Here is an 18,002-nt window from a genome sequence, read left to right as displayed (position 1 = left end):
AAACTACAGGTGGGATTTTTAAGGGGTACACTGAACTGGGCTCGTTAATCCATTGGTTTGTAAAAAGATTTCAAAGTTAATATCCCCGAGAGTCACTCAAAAAAGGGGAGAAGCAGGAAAAGAGCGAAGTATTTCACACCCAGGTGGCCCAAACTAGCTTTCAAGTATGCCTTTGTGACGTCCAAACTAAACAGGACTTTGATAAGAGGAAACAAAAGGGCCGGGGGGGGGGGGGGGTCGCAGTTCCGAAGAGAGGATTCACACCTTGACTGTGACCGGGACTGTGTCATATTCTACGTCTCAGTCTCCTTACATGTAAAAGGGACTAGTGATAATAGGTAATAGTGAGGCATCATCCTAATGTTATGAGGATTAAACAAGCGAATGCACATGAAAACTCCTCCTCACGAGGAAGGGCATAGGTTTCCTCTGCCTAAAACACAGTGTCACGTGGTCTAGGACAAACATCCCAACCAGTGAGTCCACTCTGAGGCAGAAAAGAGGATTTTATTCCTACAGAGTTTCCAACAGGGAAACCAATGTCTCTAAACTTCTATTAGTGCATCCCAAATAAATTCGGAGCTCTCTAGACACTGTTTCTATGTACAGATTAATCGTGATTGTGTCTTCCTTGGCTGTTGATGTCAAATATGCATGGTTTATCTGTTTCTATCATTTTGACTGATATTGCACACAGCTAAAAAAAACCAGCATGGCTTTCTTTTAAGATAAAAATTCATGGAGGGGCGCCTGGGTGGCTCAGTTGGTTAAGCGACTGCCTTCGGCTCAGGTCATGATCCTGGAGTCCCGGGATCGAGTCCCGCATCGGGCTCCCTGCTCAGCAGGGAGTCTGCTTCTCCCTCTGACCCTCTTCCCTCTCGTGCTCTCTATCTCTCACTCTCTCTCTCTCAAATAAATAAATAAAATCTTTGAAAAAAAAGATAAAAATTCATGGATTGTCTAATTAAACCCCGGATATTCTGGTATCAAATAGATATAGCCTGGTACTATGTAACTCTCTTTCTTCTATTACACTATTTTGCCCCAATTTCAGAGGTTTTTTTCTTAGGTGTATATGTGCCTTCCTGTTACTCCAACTCTCTATTTCTTAATTTTTCTCTGTCTTAGTAGACAGAGAAGCAGAGATGAATTTGTACTAATTTTGTATCATGATGTCCTAACTGACATAGCACTGTGATGGGCTCCAGCTTCCCTTCACAGAAGTCGGGTGACTCTTTAGTCAGATACATTCTTCTAATGGTAAAATGTTGTTGACAGGACATATGACTTGCTCTGCCAAGGGGATGAAGTTATTTGATGTGAATCTCATTTCTTGGCATTGTTCACTTTCTGAACAAGGACTACCATTTATAATATGGCAGAGTGGTTACAATTATGGTCATAGGAAACAAATGGAATCCACTTGACTCAGTTATGTGCAACCCCAAACCTTGGATTTATCAGCTCTCTGCTGAAAACACTTTTCAAGCATATCCTTAAGGTCATGTTCAAAAATAGCAACATGTGAAATTTGCCACAACAAGAGCATGTACCATGAACTCATCGAGCTGTTTAGTACGAGAAAGCCGTGTATATGTGGGCTTGGGATGAGGGGTTTGAAAGTTAAAATGAAAGAAGGAGAAACACAATCCCCACGAGCCATGTCTGTAACATGAAGAGAGGAAGCCACTGTATTGATTCTAAACTAAATTTTGTCATATGCATCTCTCCCCCACCCCCCCGCCAAGATATCCAGATACAGAATCATAGGATTGAGCTGGCTGTGCCCTGAGACCGAATGGATTGCTTCATTTTATAAATGAGGGAATTAAAGCTGAGGGAGGATAAAGGCTTCTTCAAGATAACATGGTCAAAGAATGAGCTTCAGTTTGAAGTCAGGGCTAATATTATTCACTCCAGTCCTCTTTTTACTACATCAGCTCCTTCCATGTACTTCCCTATATTTATAACCAAGTCCTTATTCATTTTAAGGAATGAGCAAAACTTAAGCTATTAATATTTTCTCATACTTTACATCTAAATAAAGAGTGCGACTATAATGGCTCATCTAGCACTGATCTTTAGAAACTTTCCTTATCAGTCATAATCTTTTGACCTCATCTTGTAAGCTTATGTGCCATGGTCACAAATCTCATACCACGTTCAGAAAACAAATGCAGCATTTTTTTTTAAAGATTTTATTTATTTATTTGACAGAGAGGGAGAGAAAGAGAGCACAAGCAGGGGGAGCAGCAGCAGAGGGAGAATCAGGCTCCCCACTGAGCATGGAGCCTGATGTGGGGCTCCATCCCAGGACCCCGGGATCATGACCTGAGCTGAAGGCAGACGCTTACCCGACTGAGCTACCCAGGCGCCCAGCATTTGGTTCTTTAAAAGAAATTTTAAGATACAGTTCAAGAGTGCTTGAAGAGAACAAATGTGGCCACTGCTTTTCCTTGGGCATTTATTACTTTCCTTAAAGTGAAAAACATACTAAGGATGAAGCTGATAAGATTTTAATAGTACTTAGCCACTATGAAACGAATAGACATAGAAAGGCATTTAATTGCTTAACTATATTGCCTTGCTTTAGTCAATGCCACTTATACCAGTCTATCATACAGATATTTCAAAACTATCCATCACAACAAGAATTAAATTATAGGAGATCTCAAGAGGTCTTGAATTTGGAACTTGTTTTTATTAAAGATCTAGCAATTCTTCAACAGGACTTTCAATCACACCCCTAAATGGACTGCCAATACAAAAAGTTATCTGCTTTATCATTTTTTTCCTATTAAAACATTGAAAACAAATATTTTTAAACTCAGTTTCCTCTCTGTCCTCAGAAGCATACTGTCTGCATCCTATGAAACTGGAGAGGGAGACAAGACAATTCTCTAATTCTACGGTAAAAGCAGTTTGGAGGTTTTGGGGTATTTACACAGTGTCCCTCATGTGGGGAACATAGAGACACATTACCTTTTCTGAGTTCTTATTATGAGCCAGGTACTGTACTAACAACTCTACATGAATTAATTTCTTTACTATTACAGCAAGCATGTTAGAGATGAGAGAACTGACAGAGAGGATGAGTGACTTCAAGGTCATTCAGTAAGTTTGATTCCAAAACTTGTCTGCTATAATAATAACCATTATAACTGCAATAACACCAAGAGCTAGAATTTATACAACATTTACTATGTAACTAGTACTGTTCTAAGCACTTTCCACATCTTTTGACTCACTTCTCCTAATAATAGACTGGTATTTTAGAAACATTTAATATTCACATTTTCTTCAGATAAAAGACCGAAGCACAGAAGGGTTAAATAACTTGCCCAAGGTCCCACAGCTAGTAAGTGTGACCTTGAGCATGCTTCTGGTCTCTATATTTATTATGCAAAGCTATGAAAAACCTCGGTTTGTGATAGGATGTTCTTTTTATTTTTTATTATTTTTTAAAAAGATTATTTATTTATTTATTTTTGAGAGACAGCGAGCGAGAGAGAGAGTGAGCGAGTGAGCATGAGTGGGGGCAGTGGCAGAGGGAGAAGCCGACTGCCCGCTGAGCAGGAAGCCCAACTTGGGGCTCGATCCCAGGACCCTGGGATTATGACCTGAGCCAAAGGCAGACACTTAACCGACGAGCCACCCAGGTGCCCAGGATGTTCTTTTTAGAAAGATTTTAGAATATGTCTTACCATTGACTGTTGTTTAAATTAGGATTCCAGAGGTAAAGATGTTGAAAGAATCCAAGCAATAATAGTACAAAGTAATTGTATGAGAGTAAATAAGTCCTTCCATCATGATTCAGCACAATTTTCCATATTTATTGCAAGATATAGGAAAGTCTAACTTTAAGCTATTTACAAAAATTATTACTAATAGGTTTGAAAACATTTATATAGGAACTTACTAAATAATATAAAATACCCTATATTCATGAAATATTATCCAGAACATCACATGAAGAAACTACTTTTCTTGTTCCTTACAAACAAGCTTTATCCATATATTCTCTTGTTGTAACAAGGAACTGCAATGCTCATAATGTGCCTACCTGCAGAAGCTTCCATCTGGTGTTCAGGTCTTCCAGAATGTTGAGGTTATATGGTGACAGCTGAATGCCCAATGTAGTGAGTTGGCGAGCAAGGTCATTGACGTAGCTGACATTCTCTTTCAGAGGTGTAATTTCTCCTCGAAGCACCTGTGTGAAATAATCAAGGGTGAGTTGGAAAATGAGAACATTTAAAACAAAGAAACAGACACATGGGAAGTACAAGATATCTTGTTCTCTTTGGGGTGCAGTGTTAGTGACGTTTGCTCTATTACAGTGACATTGTAACCACGAACATTTGTGAATGGGTGAATAATAATAACTAATATTTACAGAGCATTTCTTAGGTGCCTAATCCTGTGATGAGCTCTGTCCACATACTAATAATTTTATTCCTACAAAATAACCCTATGAGATTGGTAGTTGGAGAATTCTTATTTTACATGTGAGAAAACAACTTGCAGAGGTTATATCTTGCCAAAGGTTCAATGGGTCAAAATTGAGGAACCTGGGATACATACCCAGGGTTGCTTGCCTCCAGAGTACATATTCGTAGCTATTATATCATATACCTTTCCAAAGTAATTCTGGATTGGCAAAGTAACAGAAAAAATACACTGCTAGATTCTAAATTCTACTCATCTTACAACCACAAATGGATCCCCCCCTTTTTTTTACAATAAAAAGATATACTCAATCATGAAATATTACATTCATACTTTACACCAACTGCATAATAAATAGATTCATTTAGAGATTAGGGTATTTTGTCAAGCCCTAAGAATGACTTCCTGGTCTCCTGGTAATTTAGTCCTTGTAGCAATGACTTAGGAAGGCTCCCATGGGGCTTCTCGGCTGTCTCTGAAGCACTAGAATGGGATTCTCTGATGCAATGCATCACGACAATCTGGTGAGCAGAAGAAACCTATGCAGATATGGGGAGGATATTACCATGCATCATATTTACCCTATTGAGATGACATTTATGGATCTTTAACATGATGCATGATGTCCAAATGTTCCAATGAGCAATTTCTAAGGGACAAATTCCCTCACTTAGGAGAACAGTTTGTGTAATGTAATGTCTTTGCACAAGGACAACATCACTTGCTTGGGTATATGCACTGCTTTGACTTGCTTTATCTGGGTAGGTGTTATTTCTCTGGTTCACTATGTTGATAAAACCACCGTTTACACCGACTTCATCTATAACCCTCCAATTCCCTCCCACTCGAAAGGAAAGGAGCCAGTATGTACATTCTAAATAAGAATGGCATTAGTCCTGTCAAATCAACCTGAATATCTCACCACTAAAATGTGGTATTGTATGGAATATAAGACTCATATAGTTCTTAGGTAATATAAGACATTGTGATAATCACTCTATAGAACTTAATGTTTTTTAAAAACGGGCAGTAAGAATATTATATTAAAGAATCATGGCCGTCTTTTGGGAGTGATGGAAGTGTTCTGGAATGAGACAGTGGTGATGGTAGCACAACCTCATGAATATACTAAACACCACTGAATTGCACACTTCAAAAGAATGAATTTTAAAAAATTTTTTATTAAGTAAACTGTACACCCAACATGGGGCCCACCTCATGACCCCGAAGTCAAGAGTCACAGGCTCCACCAACTGAGCCAGCTGGGTGCCCCTGAAGGGTGAATTTTATCATTTGTGAATTATATATTAATAAAAAATAAAAATAAAGGAAACCAGAAGAAATCTTTCTATCTGACCACAGACATGCAAAAAAATCCTATCTGATGTATTCATCTTTATTCAACTTCATGTCAGTGGAATGTCATAGGAATCAGTCTGAGAAAGTTTTTATAGGGATTGATAGTAAATATTATTATTCCCTTGCCTTATAAATAAATATAGAGATTAAAAGGATCCCATGAAAGGAGGTAAAATTCATTGATGTAAATTCATATCTCCAAAAGGAAATGATCCATAATCACTTTGTTTTGTGTAATAAAAGGTTAGAAAACAGATTTATTTTAAAGATTTATTCATTTATTTGAGAGACAGCATGTGTGCGTGCGTGTGCTAAGGTGCGTGGTGGTGGTGGGGGATCCTGAAGCTGACTCCCTGCTGAGGGAAGAGCCCTGTGCGGGGCTCCATCCCACGAACCCCGAGATCATGACCTGAGCCAAAATCAAGAGTTGGTGGCTTAACTGACTGAGCCATCCAGGTGCCCCTAGAAAACAGATTTCCTAAATGTCAATGGAGAAAACTGGACAAGGGCAATCATCACAAAATGGAGGCATTCTCTTCTGGGTAATAACATCTGTTTCTACACACCATAAATAAATATCATATGAGTAGGAACGAGAAACAGGAAAGCATTGCAGAGATGTCAAAGAGTCTGACAAAACTGCAGGCTAACCCCGTCTGTTAATCATCAGTCTTCAACAGCGTGCCTCTTAGCCATTGAGTATCTGGCTCAGTCACATGCAGGTTTCAGCTCCCTTTGGACTACATCATGTATGTGTTCAAACGCCTTTTATTGGAATATTTGGATTTTCACTTCCTCCCTGCAAAGTCCTGGACACAGATTTTAATCCTCCATTGGTGTTTTGGAAGATGAAGGTGATTAAAAATTAGGGTCCAGGGCGCCTGGGTGGCTCAGTTGGTTGGACGACTGCCTTCGGCTCAGGTCATGATCCTGGAGTCCCAGGATTGAGTCCCGCATCGGGCTCCCTGCTCAGCAGGGAGTCTGCTTCTCCCTCGGACCCTCCCCCCTCTTGTGCTCTCTCTCAAATAAATAAATAAAATATTTTTAAAAAATTAGGGTCCAGTACACATCATTAACCAGAACACTCACTCTCCTTCTCCTCCTCTCTCCCCGCCATCATGGAATCCTGTGGCTTCTGTTCCCCTCCGCCTACCCCCCCCCCCCGCATCTAGCAATTACAGTAGACGTTCTCTTAACTAGTCTTTACTTAAGACTCACCAGATTAGCCAGTCTTCATGCCTCTGTGAAACACAGTGACTGGGGCCTTTCATAGCCTCTAAATAAAATGTTAGAGCTATCTGCCAGGATGCATGGCCTTCAGCTTTCATTAATTGAGTGGTCAGTTGTAGTATGGTCTCAAACCTGTTTTTGCCAGTTAGTATTGCAATTACATAATTTAATTAAAGATTTCACAAACCAAAGAAATTTAAGTCTAAGAGAAAAATAAGCTATTATTTCTATGAAAACCAGATTAAACCCTCTAGAAATGTGCTTTAAAAAGAACAAGAGAAGTAAATATTGTTGAGTTGGGTGTAGACAGGGCAACTGTAAAAGATTAGGAAAATAATCTGAAAAATTTAGAAGGGTTCTGTATTCAGAATGACTTTCATGTTTCCTGATGGGTTCTGTCTACATGAAAGAAACTGGAACTGGAAATCACGAAGTCTTCATCATCAGTGTGATTTATGGAGAAGTCTAATCAGTGAATCTACACTTAAAGAAGAAATCTTCACACAACATTAAAATCCTGGTTGACTAAGATCCAATAAAATGTTTAAGACATACTTTTTTATGATTCCCTAATTGAATTGACTTTTTCAATTAACTGCTGAACTCTAGGTTCTGAGCTGGAATAGAAGAAATCTATGATAAATTTTACTACCACTCCTTGACTACCACTGCTACCACTACTAGTATCATCATTAACTAAAGGGGGCAGAAGGCATATGTTTAGTTTAGTCCGGATTACATTTCTGTTAGGATCAAAGGAAGCTTTGATGGGGGCGGGGAGAAGGTCAGTTGGTAAAGTGATCATTTGGTGGGAAGTTTCATGCTGGGTGATATCATGATGGGACTGAGCAGAACGAAGAACTTTGGCCAGCTAGACATCATCATGAGGGCACTAAGCCCATGAGAACAGACGAAAGAAGGTAAGTGGAGATAGAAGAGAGGAAGAGAAAAAGGAGGTGGGAAAAATGTCCGAGTCAGTCTCCACTTTGGCATCTGTCCTAGGTTCCTGTGGCAGCTCCATACCCCCTGAGGATGGCTCACTGCTGTTGTAGACTATCAATGCCTAGAAGTGTACTGAGTAAGAAGTATGGCTCCCTAAACACCGAATCACAAGACACCATGCCATGTAAAGACTCAATACGGGTCCTGTGTCATTTAACTGGATGTCACATTGTGTTTGACTATCTTTCCAACATTAGAGCTTTTAATATTACACATATAAATATATGTTTACATTATTGAACACCAAGTATAAAATGTCAAAAAAGTACAGTTAACTCTGAACAATATCCTGTGCTATTTAAATACGACCAGAATTTCATTAGATTTTATTCTAGTTTGGAAGCAGTGAGTAAGAAAACATTGAAGGGAGCCATTATATTGTGGGTTTTCTTTGAATCACTTAAACATCTGGAATATGTTCTCCATGAAAGAGCAAACCAAGTCTAATTTTATTATGACTAGTTTCATGCCAGCAGAATTTTCACTTCATTAAATGTTGTCTGATTATAGATATAAAAGCACTGATTTAGAATGATATATAAGTCTGATATGTCAAGTTTTTCTTCTTTTTATGAAATTAAATTGGTTGTCAGATTGTTGCTTATCCTTATGTAGTTAAAGATTTGTTCAAATATAGATTTAGGATTTTAGTCATCAACCACATTGCAACAAAAGAAAGGAATGATCTATTAACAAGGGAACATTGTTTTGGAGGGAGAAGCTTTGGCTTCATAGTTAAGGGACTATGCTGCTGGGTACAGAAGGTCACTTTAAAAGACTGGAAAAAAATAAGTCAAGGGACTTGTACTTCGAGGGCCTCTGATTCCTCTATGAAGTATGAAGCAACAGATTGGGCATAAAATCGGTGTTCAACAAATATTCGTTGGATGAAAACATGAATTCAGGGTAAGTGGGAACATTTGAATTAGGTGTGACAGAGACTGTGACAGAGGTTGACCTCAGAAACTAGCGAGGTTGCTAGATGGTGTCAAGGGCCCATTGGAGGCCGAGGACTGACATTTTTTTTTTTTTTTTTTTGAAATCTTGAACCTGCCCACCCCATTTTCTCCTTCTCCAACAGTGTTCTTTGCAAGCATGGAGAAAGCATTTGATCCAGGTTTGGGGTCATGTCAGGTGTCTCTGTCAGGGACAAGACAGTTTAAATTTTAGCTGGAATGTCACTGAAAAACACGATGGAATCTAAACTGGATTAGGAGGGAAGTGAAGCAAGATGAGGCTTGTAGATGGAGAGAAAGTAGGGGAGCCGGTGGTGGAGGTCCAGGACAGTCCAAGGAAGGCCACAGTAGGAGCAGTTGCACAAGCAGGCAAGGAGGGGAAGCGGCTCTGGGATGCGTGAATTAGCAATGCCACCTAGGAGTTTATTTATAAATTGTGTGACATGATACATATCACACGCACACACATATAAAGTGTTTTATTTATATATTAATGGGGTACTGATAATCTGAAAAACCTCCCTTCTTGGGGACATTAAACATTCTTCTCTGAAATCTTAACCTACTAATTCAGAGAAGTCCCATGTCTCATACTAGAAATTCAAAATTAGTCGGGTCTGATGATGAAAGGCCATTCTAAGGCTATATACACGGTGTGGGGAAATTTACATCACAAATACTACTTAAAAGATGAAATAGTGACTAACTGCATGTCTCTCTACAATGAAACCTTATTGAACAAATGTTTGAGAACCAAAACCCCTGGAAAACTGTCTACAAAGAGAAGGCACTAGGAAAAGTCCCAGGATTTTTCACGCAGCATCAGTAGTATGAAGGTGAGGGGGAGGAAATGGATATCATGTCCTGCAAATACAGGGCTTGCGTAGCGTTATTAGAACTCCTATGTGAGGCTCAGGGAAGACCTCATAGAACCCAGTTACCCAAGAACTGGGGGCAGGTACAGCCCAGCTGTGTTTTGCAGCTTCTGCATTTCTGGATGGCTACATTATCTTGAGGGGAGTGAGTGCCCGCCACTGGGGCCAAGAGAGTCAAGGACCATATGCTGCTTTGCCCAGAGGATCAGAGGCCTGTTGGAACTTCTAAAATACTTGGGGCACATGAGCTACTCAAATGTCATTGGACCAATAACAGAGAAACACAAGATAAGATGGAGGCAAGCCTTTCATGAAATGCATCAGGCTTGGAGATGTCCATTGTTAACTGTAATTCTTGGCTCTTTATTCTGGTTGGTTCACTGCCTGATGTGGTGCCCAGGGTGGAGGTTCAGCATTTGTCTCAGATACCTACTGACTTAGCCTGGGTTTTGGGGAAGCAGAGTCTGAGCGATCTGAAGTGAGAGAGGCAGGCGGACAGGACAGAAAAGCTAAGTAAGGATGTGGTCTCAGATGGAGCCCGACATCAGCTTGATCCCATGGGGAGCTCTGGAGCACAAATTATACCACAGTTGGTTCCATCTTGAGACAAAGGGGTTGTCCTTTTCTGCCCCAATGTCAGTCGGTGTTTGGCCGCTAGCTGCCCCCTGGCTGTCTGAGGGGAAAAGGGGTGGTGTTATTTCCCAGGCAAGGTGGCTTCCTTTGCCTGAGGGAGGTTTTCTGGAAAAGGGTGCTACTATGAATCTTTTAGCAGCCAACCCTCAGAGCTGCTGGGGGATGAGTGCACCAGCTTCGTGAAGGGATCTGGCTGGGGTGCCTACAGCATCTACTACATAGACAAACTTCATCCAGTTCCTCAATTTCCTTTACCCTTGGATTTCAGAGGTCAGACACTTGTTTTTTGCAAGAGACTTCTTAGGTGAATTCTCATTACTAACATTATGAGGCTCTCCCATAGATCTCCAACAAAATGGAGACCGGCCACCATTTCTGTAATATTGACTCCGTGATCTCTGCCAAATGCTGAGGAAGTGGATGGAGCTGAGACAGAAGGGGTAGTCTGCAGACTGACGACGTATATCCCTCTGCCTTTCATACCACTTTTGCCTCTGGTAGACATTCTTGACAATAAATTATGCCATTGAAACATGTACTGTTTTTTACTAGAGATGCGGCCGCATTCCATTCCAGCATCGGTTCCTATTGTGGTAGCCTGAAGGCAAAATATTATGCTGTTTCTTTTCATTGTCTTCCCTGCGTTCAGCTTTCAGGGCCATTCTTGTACGTTTTCATAGTTGGGCATGGCCACTTTTGACCAGCAAACAGAATAAGGACATAAATAATGAAACAAACTCAGAACTAATGACCTAGAGGTAGCATAATCAGGATGACTTAGAGGGAGGTTAAATTAAAAAAAAAAAAAAAGGCACCCAGATTTTAGGAAAACAATATGAAGTTTGTAGGCATGAAGAAATTTGGGGCTTTCATTTCCCAAACAATTATCAGTAATTATATTTTAGCTACGGTTTGTCCTCAGAGTCACCACAGTTCCAAATTTGTGGCACTCAAAGAAGAGCAACTGCTGTATTATCCCCATAAAGAATCCCCATATTTTTATGAAAAAAGGATCTCTAGTTTCTCTTCATTTTCTTGAAAAAGAATGCACACCTGAACACAAAAACATAAATTCTTTTTTAACACTTTCTCATTTGCATCCATCGTCATTCTTCATCTTTTTGGACATGGCTCCACTATGAAGCTCATAAACTCAAGGTTCTGAGAGTCAGAGCTGAATTACAGCTCTACCACACTAATAATGCCTATCTTCTTTTTTATGTATGTTGTTCATTTTGCCTTCACAGATATAAATTAGAAATGAGAAACAAGACAGAATTGATCACAAAGGACAGGTTTCTACTTACAAGAACACGTTGTGCACATCTAGTGACTAATTTCCTCGGAAACTTATTTCTGTAATCCTAACTGTGACTGCTAATTATTTTCTCTTCACAGAAAAAAAGAAGCAAACAAACCAAAAAACCAAAAACAAAAACATTTCCAGTTTTCCATAGCTTTCGCATGACACAGTTAAAAGAAATAAGAAGGTAGTTCACCCGTGTTCTGCAGAGGCTAAATGCAAAATATGCACAATTAAAAATAAAAAGGTCTCTAATGAGTATAAATAAATCATTTAAGCAAGCCATGTTTTTAGGCTGCTAAGGAAACAGAAGAAATGCCAATATTTTCTATCTGAGAAATTTTAATTATATGTGACAAAACATCAAGTGACATGTCAGTTAACGAAATCTGTTTACTCATTTAAAAATAAGTAATAATCCATAAGCCATTAAAAATATCAACCACAAGGACATTGATATTCAAATTCAGGAGTTATTTTAGACAGCTTAGGTTTTACAACTAACAGGTTTTTGGATTTGCAAATGGATCTGACAGTCTAAAATGTTCACGGTCTGGGTCCACATTTACTACTGCTGCTGCCCCTGTCTTGCTCTCACCTTTCCCTACAAGGCTCAAAACTCCCCATAAGGCAGGGATTCTCGCTAAGAGCGTGCGTCATCGTCACTGTGGAGCATTTGTTAATGCAGAGCCTACAAGCTCCTGTCCCTAGTGTTTTATTTATTTGTTTGTTTGCTTAAAGATTATTTACTTATTTATTTATTTGAGAGAGAGAGAGCGAATGCAAGCGGGGGGAGAAACGGAGAGAGAGAGGGAGAGAGAATCTGAAGCAGACGCTGAGCTGAGTTCAGAGCCCAATGCAGGGCTCGATCTCATGACCCTGAGATCATGACCTGAGCTGAAACCGAGAATCGGACATCCCACCAACTGAGCCACCTGGGCGTCCCTTGTCCCCAGCGTTTTTGATTCTGTAGGTCCAGGGTGGGCTTGAGATGTAGGCATTTTTAACAAGAACTTGGAAAATGCTGTGTTCCTAGCGCTCACCAAACTTATTCTTGGCTTAGACCCTTCGTGTATGCTATTCCCTCAGCCTGGACTTTTACATCTGTACTCTCTGCCTGGCTGGCTTTCATTCATGTACCTCAGATCTCACTGAATGGGACCGTGAAAATGAGCCCATCCCTGGTTTTCCTGTTTAGAGAGCTCTCCCTCTATCTCTCCCTCTTAGCACCCTTCCTTCTTGGCCCAGTTGGCAATTTCAAAGTGCATATACATTTGCCTATTTATTAATTCATCATCTATCCCATCCCAAGACTCTAATAATCTTCATTAAGGCAATTCGATATTATTTTTTTCACCAGGGTATGCCTGGATCCAGCACATGATAATCCCTCAATACAATTTTACTAAAGAATAAATAGTCAAGAGAATTAGGCCTTTTTGCATTAATTACTAATACTTCAGACCAACAGCTATTCTCAATTTACTTTATCACCACAGTTTCCTATAAAAGTCTGGCACCAAATTCCTAAATAAAAGAAGCCAGCTTAGAGGTGCCTGGGTGGCTCATTCCAGGGTCCTGGGATCGAGCTCCACTTCGGGCTCCCTGCTCGGCGGGGAGTCCGCTTCTCCCTCTCCCTCTGCCTCACCCTCTGCTTGTGCTCTCTCTCTGTCAAATAAATAAATAAAATCTTAAGAAAAAAGAAGCCAGCTTATTTCCTTCAGCTTCCATAACCGAATTCCTTAGATCTGTTACTCGATTTATTTTATGTTGGAGGGTTGTGCTCATTTCTGACATACCTCTAAGCCTCTGAGCAAGAGCATAATATTCTCGTTTTGGGTGCCCACCAGAGAGTTTTCAGAGAAATGGAGCAAGCGGGAAAAAAGGAGAAGTAATCTATTTAAGGAAAATATGTCCTGCTGATGGTGATACACCTTGGCATAGTCTTCCGGAGGGCACCGTGGCAAGGCTGAATAAAAACGTTAAGAATATTTATATAGGAAAAGATACAAAGCTCCAACCCAGGGTTTCCATGTGCAGTCGTAGAGTGTTCGGCCCAAGCGGACCAAGGGGGCTGAAACCCAACCCGGGCTCTACTGCTAAATTGGTGAGCCTTGGCATAGAAGGCTATCTCTTCAAAGACAGAGATACCTTTGTCTACTTTGCTCAACATTTACTTTATAGATGTTGGGGTTGAGATGAGGGATGATCTGTGTCTCGTTCTGTCTTTCTCTCTCTCCTCTCTCATGTTTGGGGTTTTCTACTAGAGAAAAAATTCATTTACAACTATTTGCATGCATTTCCTCTAGTGTAGAACGGGGATAGGAACATGGCCACCTCAGGACTGTTGCAAAGATGAATGAGAAGTTTGGCTCTATTTCTCCTTCTTTTACTCCACCTACAACCAGTTAAGCACTGCGTCAGGCAACATGGGGAATACCAAGTCACACAAGGTCTTTTTTGGTCTGGTTCAGGGAGACTCTGCAAAGCAGAGGGTAGTAAGGCTCATCCCTGAGGGCCACAGACTTAGATCCTTTTTCGGGCAGCTGCAGCACTGGAGCTAACTTCGAATACTCCTCTGGGGCAGAGCGGGAGGAGTCCTGTCTTCCTTCCTTCCTCTATCATGTCCCTTTGTAAGGTCTCCTTGAACTAGACGTTAAACTGATAAAGGAAGAGGAAGCATGGTAAGAGGAGAAAAGATACTTATTTAGAGACTGAACGAAGGGTAAGAAGTAGGAAAGCTTAATGTATTTGGGGAAGGACAAATAGTCTTTAATAAGGTGAAGCATGAAGTACAGGGAAGTTGTGGAAAACTAAATCGTGGGTGTTTTCTTTCTTTTTTTTTTTTTTTAAAGATTTTATTTATTTATTTGAGAGCGAGCAGAGAGAGCGCACTCGGAAGAGGGGGAAGGAGCAGAGGGAGAGAGAGAATCTCAAGCAGACTCTGTACTCAGCTCAGCGTGGAGCCTGGCTGGGGCTTGATCCCATGACCTTGAGATCATGACCTGAGCCAAAATCAAAAGTCCAACACTCTACTGACTGAGTGGCCCAGGCGCCCCTCGTGGGTGTTTTCTTGGAGCAGTGTTGTGGTGGGTATGAATGAGCGGCCTTTGCAGGGCAGATAATGAAGGTTTCTGCAAAGGGGGATTGGCATATTCTCAGCAACTCTTTTAGTTAGATTTTATGACTACTCAGTCGAAACCACTTAGGTTATATCCACTATGTAGTATGCATATACATATACTATGTATATGTGTACTACGCACTGCGAAAACGGGCCTTCTGCCAGACTCACATTCATGGCCAGAGATACGCATTCCGTGGGTTATGGAAAGAACAGTCGTAATCATGCTATGAGAAGTTGTGTCACACAGAGGAGACTGAGGCAGGTCAGGAGCAACTCCCTGAGTAGATAAAGTGGGGAATCACAGTAAGGTCATGCTCTTTCGGGGCGTGGCACGTTCATCTAGAAAATCTCAGGTAGACCAGTGTAAGCCTGCGGTCATTTAAGAAAGGAGAAAAGAGTGAAAATGAGTGCCTGTAGATTCCGGCGAGAAGTAACAATGGCTCAAATTAGAATGGTGGCAAATGGGAGTGAATCATCTGTAAAATAATTTGTACAGGCCTTATGTGTCTGAAAGAGACCATTTTGTCCTGTGCTTTTGTGCACATTTATTTATTCACTCACTCCAAAAAATATTATCGAGCACCTATTTATGCCAGGGAATGTTTAAGCACCAGGGAAATGGCAGTGCACAAAAGAGACCACGTTCCTATAACTGTGCAGCCTAACTCTAATGGTTATGATTTTATTTAAATGATGATTGTTATTATACAAGGCTTATAAAGAAACAAATCCCAAGTCAAAACGTACCCATAGCTACCGAATGTCACATTTTGGACCAAGCAAATGCAGGACAAAGTATGGTATGGTCTTGTATGTAGTAGCTCCCGAGAGATACTTTTTTTCTGTTAAGACAAATTAAGCTACCTCGGCGTGCATGAATAATAATTAATCTAGGAATCTAGGGTTGTGAAGTTACCTGTGCGGTATGCTATACCTAGTTTGCTTTATACTGGGCACAATTATTTAATTTTACTTCCATGGGGAAGGTACTCACTATTGAAACAAAATGAATTTTTGCTGAATTGATTTTCCATGCAACATATTGTTATCAACTTAGAAATATGAAAACAGAACTGAGCCAGAGATGAATATAAATTTTCGAAGAGCTGAGATAAAAATAATTAAGTGGAAGAGGGCTGAGAAGGACTGTAAAATGCCCTTCTGTATCTACTTTTCTTTTCAGATTATTGTAGCTCCTGAGTTTAATAAATGGATTTAGTCTTTCCAAAATACCTTTCTTTCCTACAAATACAACAACAAAAGAGTAAGATACGAAATGAACATAAAATGTATTTTCTTCATTAAAATCGATGCAACAGCATGTCTAAAAATTAGATTGTTAAATTTTTTGTAATGGTTTATCTTCATTTCATTATATCCCTAGGCTAAAAGGAAAGTCTTATATATTTACTTGCAAGCCACGTTGTCCCTCCAGATACATTAGTGGCTATTATTATTGTTATTATTATTAAAAATTTTATTTTATTTTAGAGAGGGGGAGAGAGAGAGGGGGAGAGAGAGAGAGGAGGGACAGAAGGAGTGGCAGAGGGACAAGCAGACTCTGCACTGAGCATGGAGCCTGATGTTGGGCTCCATCTCACGACCCTGAGATCAAGACCTGAGCTGAAACTGAGTCAGATGCTTAACTGACTGAGCCACCCAGGCGCCCTAGTGGTTATTACTTTTGTCGCAATACATACACATGTGTGCAAAAGATCTAGTCTCTTAAGTGGAACCAAAAGTTGACTCAGTTTTTCCTGTTTTTTACCATATTATTGAAGGACTTTCATTTTCAAGATATTCCCGATTTTTCTGATCACATCTTAAAATAAGATCTAAATTCATAGCTTGTTGTGTTCTGTTCTGACAACTGCTATCATGATAATGTCCACTTAAGTATGTGTGAATGATGAATAAATTACGACTTACACAAATGTGTCTAAGTGTCAAGCTGTCTAATCAACGTACTTAAATGTTATTAAAAAAACCAAAAACCTCAAAGTCATTGGCCAAACCTAGCTTTAAAAAAAAGCGATTAGTATTCAAGTAACAAAGACATCACACTTTAATAGTAATAAATTTTTTTCTTTTTCAAAAAAGGAGTATGACTTAGCATCCTCAAAAATCTGTGTGAGTGATGCTGTATTGATTATTTAAAGGAGAATACTATTTCAGTTGAAAAAAGGCTTTAAAATCTGACAAAGAATCTTTTCACTTAGAATTCAAGATTTTTTTTTGAAAGTCAAAGTGGGTCAGATTTCATTAAGACCCATCTTGCACCTGACACTCAACCCCAACCCCCAGGCAATTTCAACACTGAGACAACCTTGGAAATGTCTTCTTTCAACCTTTATAACAAAATGTCAGGGTGCTTCCAAAGGTAATATTTTATTGCCTGTGTGAGCCAAAGGGTCAATGGAACTTATGCTCATTTGTTTAGCTTATATTTCTTTTAATTTTATGCTTTCCTGGATGCACAAAAGTTACCATTCTATTGGGTCACCATTGTGGCGATTCTAGTACTGGGTTTGTGTAGGCTGACAACAATGAACCATTCTCTGGCTTTAGCCCTGTCCCTGCTAGAAATATGTTGAGGCTGACAGCCAACTGACAAGTGGAGAGGGAAGTGGGTGAAATGTTGTTGCATGTGGCCTACTTGTCCTTGGGACACACAAAAGCCTTAAACCACAGGGTGATTAAATGAGAATTATTTAATTAAGACCTAGTAGGATTTAAATTAAGATTCCACATTGGGTTAAAATGTTTTAAAGTAGGAAAATAAGTAAGATGAAACTCAGTGTTGGTTTGTCACTGGTTCTGAAAAACAAACCAATGTATACTGCTCACTTCCCACATTCACTTGAGTTTTTCTACTTAATTAATTACTATACTTTGGCATATATGCCTGAAAAATTGACTTTATTCTCTTCACCAACTTGTTTAACGCCATGTTAAGATCATGATAATAGGATTTGAATGTCTGATAGGAAAAAGTTCTAAATTAGCCCACTGAGTCCATAATAATGCAGGGAATGAGACTTCTAAAAACATGTGTGCTTTGAGACAGAACC

At 39.9% G+C, this 18,002-nt stretch overlaps 1 protein-coding gene across 2 annotated transcripts in view; it reads right to left on the bottom strand.

Moving 5' to 3' along the window:
* DMD (dystrophin) overlaps positions 1–18,002 on the bottom strand; it is a 2,222,747-nt gene that overhangs the window by 301,555 nt on the left and 1,903,190 nt on the right. For both annotated transcript variants that reach the window (XM_073901937.1, XM_025857655.2), the window contains exon 60: positions 4,064–4,210. In XM_073901937.1, the coding sequence (XP_073758038.1) occupies positions 4,064–4,210 (147 nt within the window). The remainder of the gene's footprint in view (positions 1–4,063; positions 4,211–18,002) is intronic.

The sequence above is a fragment of the Callorhinus ursinus genome, unplaced genomic scaffold (assembly GCF_003265705.2).
Source record: "Callorhinus ursinus isolate GAN/ISIS: 27379988/994484 unplaced genomic scaffold, GSC_fseal_2.0 scaffold16, whole genome shotgun sequence".
Lineage (NCBI taxonomy): Eukaryota > Metazoa > Chordata > Mammalia > Carnivora > Otariidae > Callorhinus > Callorhinus ursinus.
This window is presented reverse-complemented; position numbering and strand designations above follow the sequence as displayed.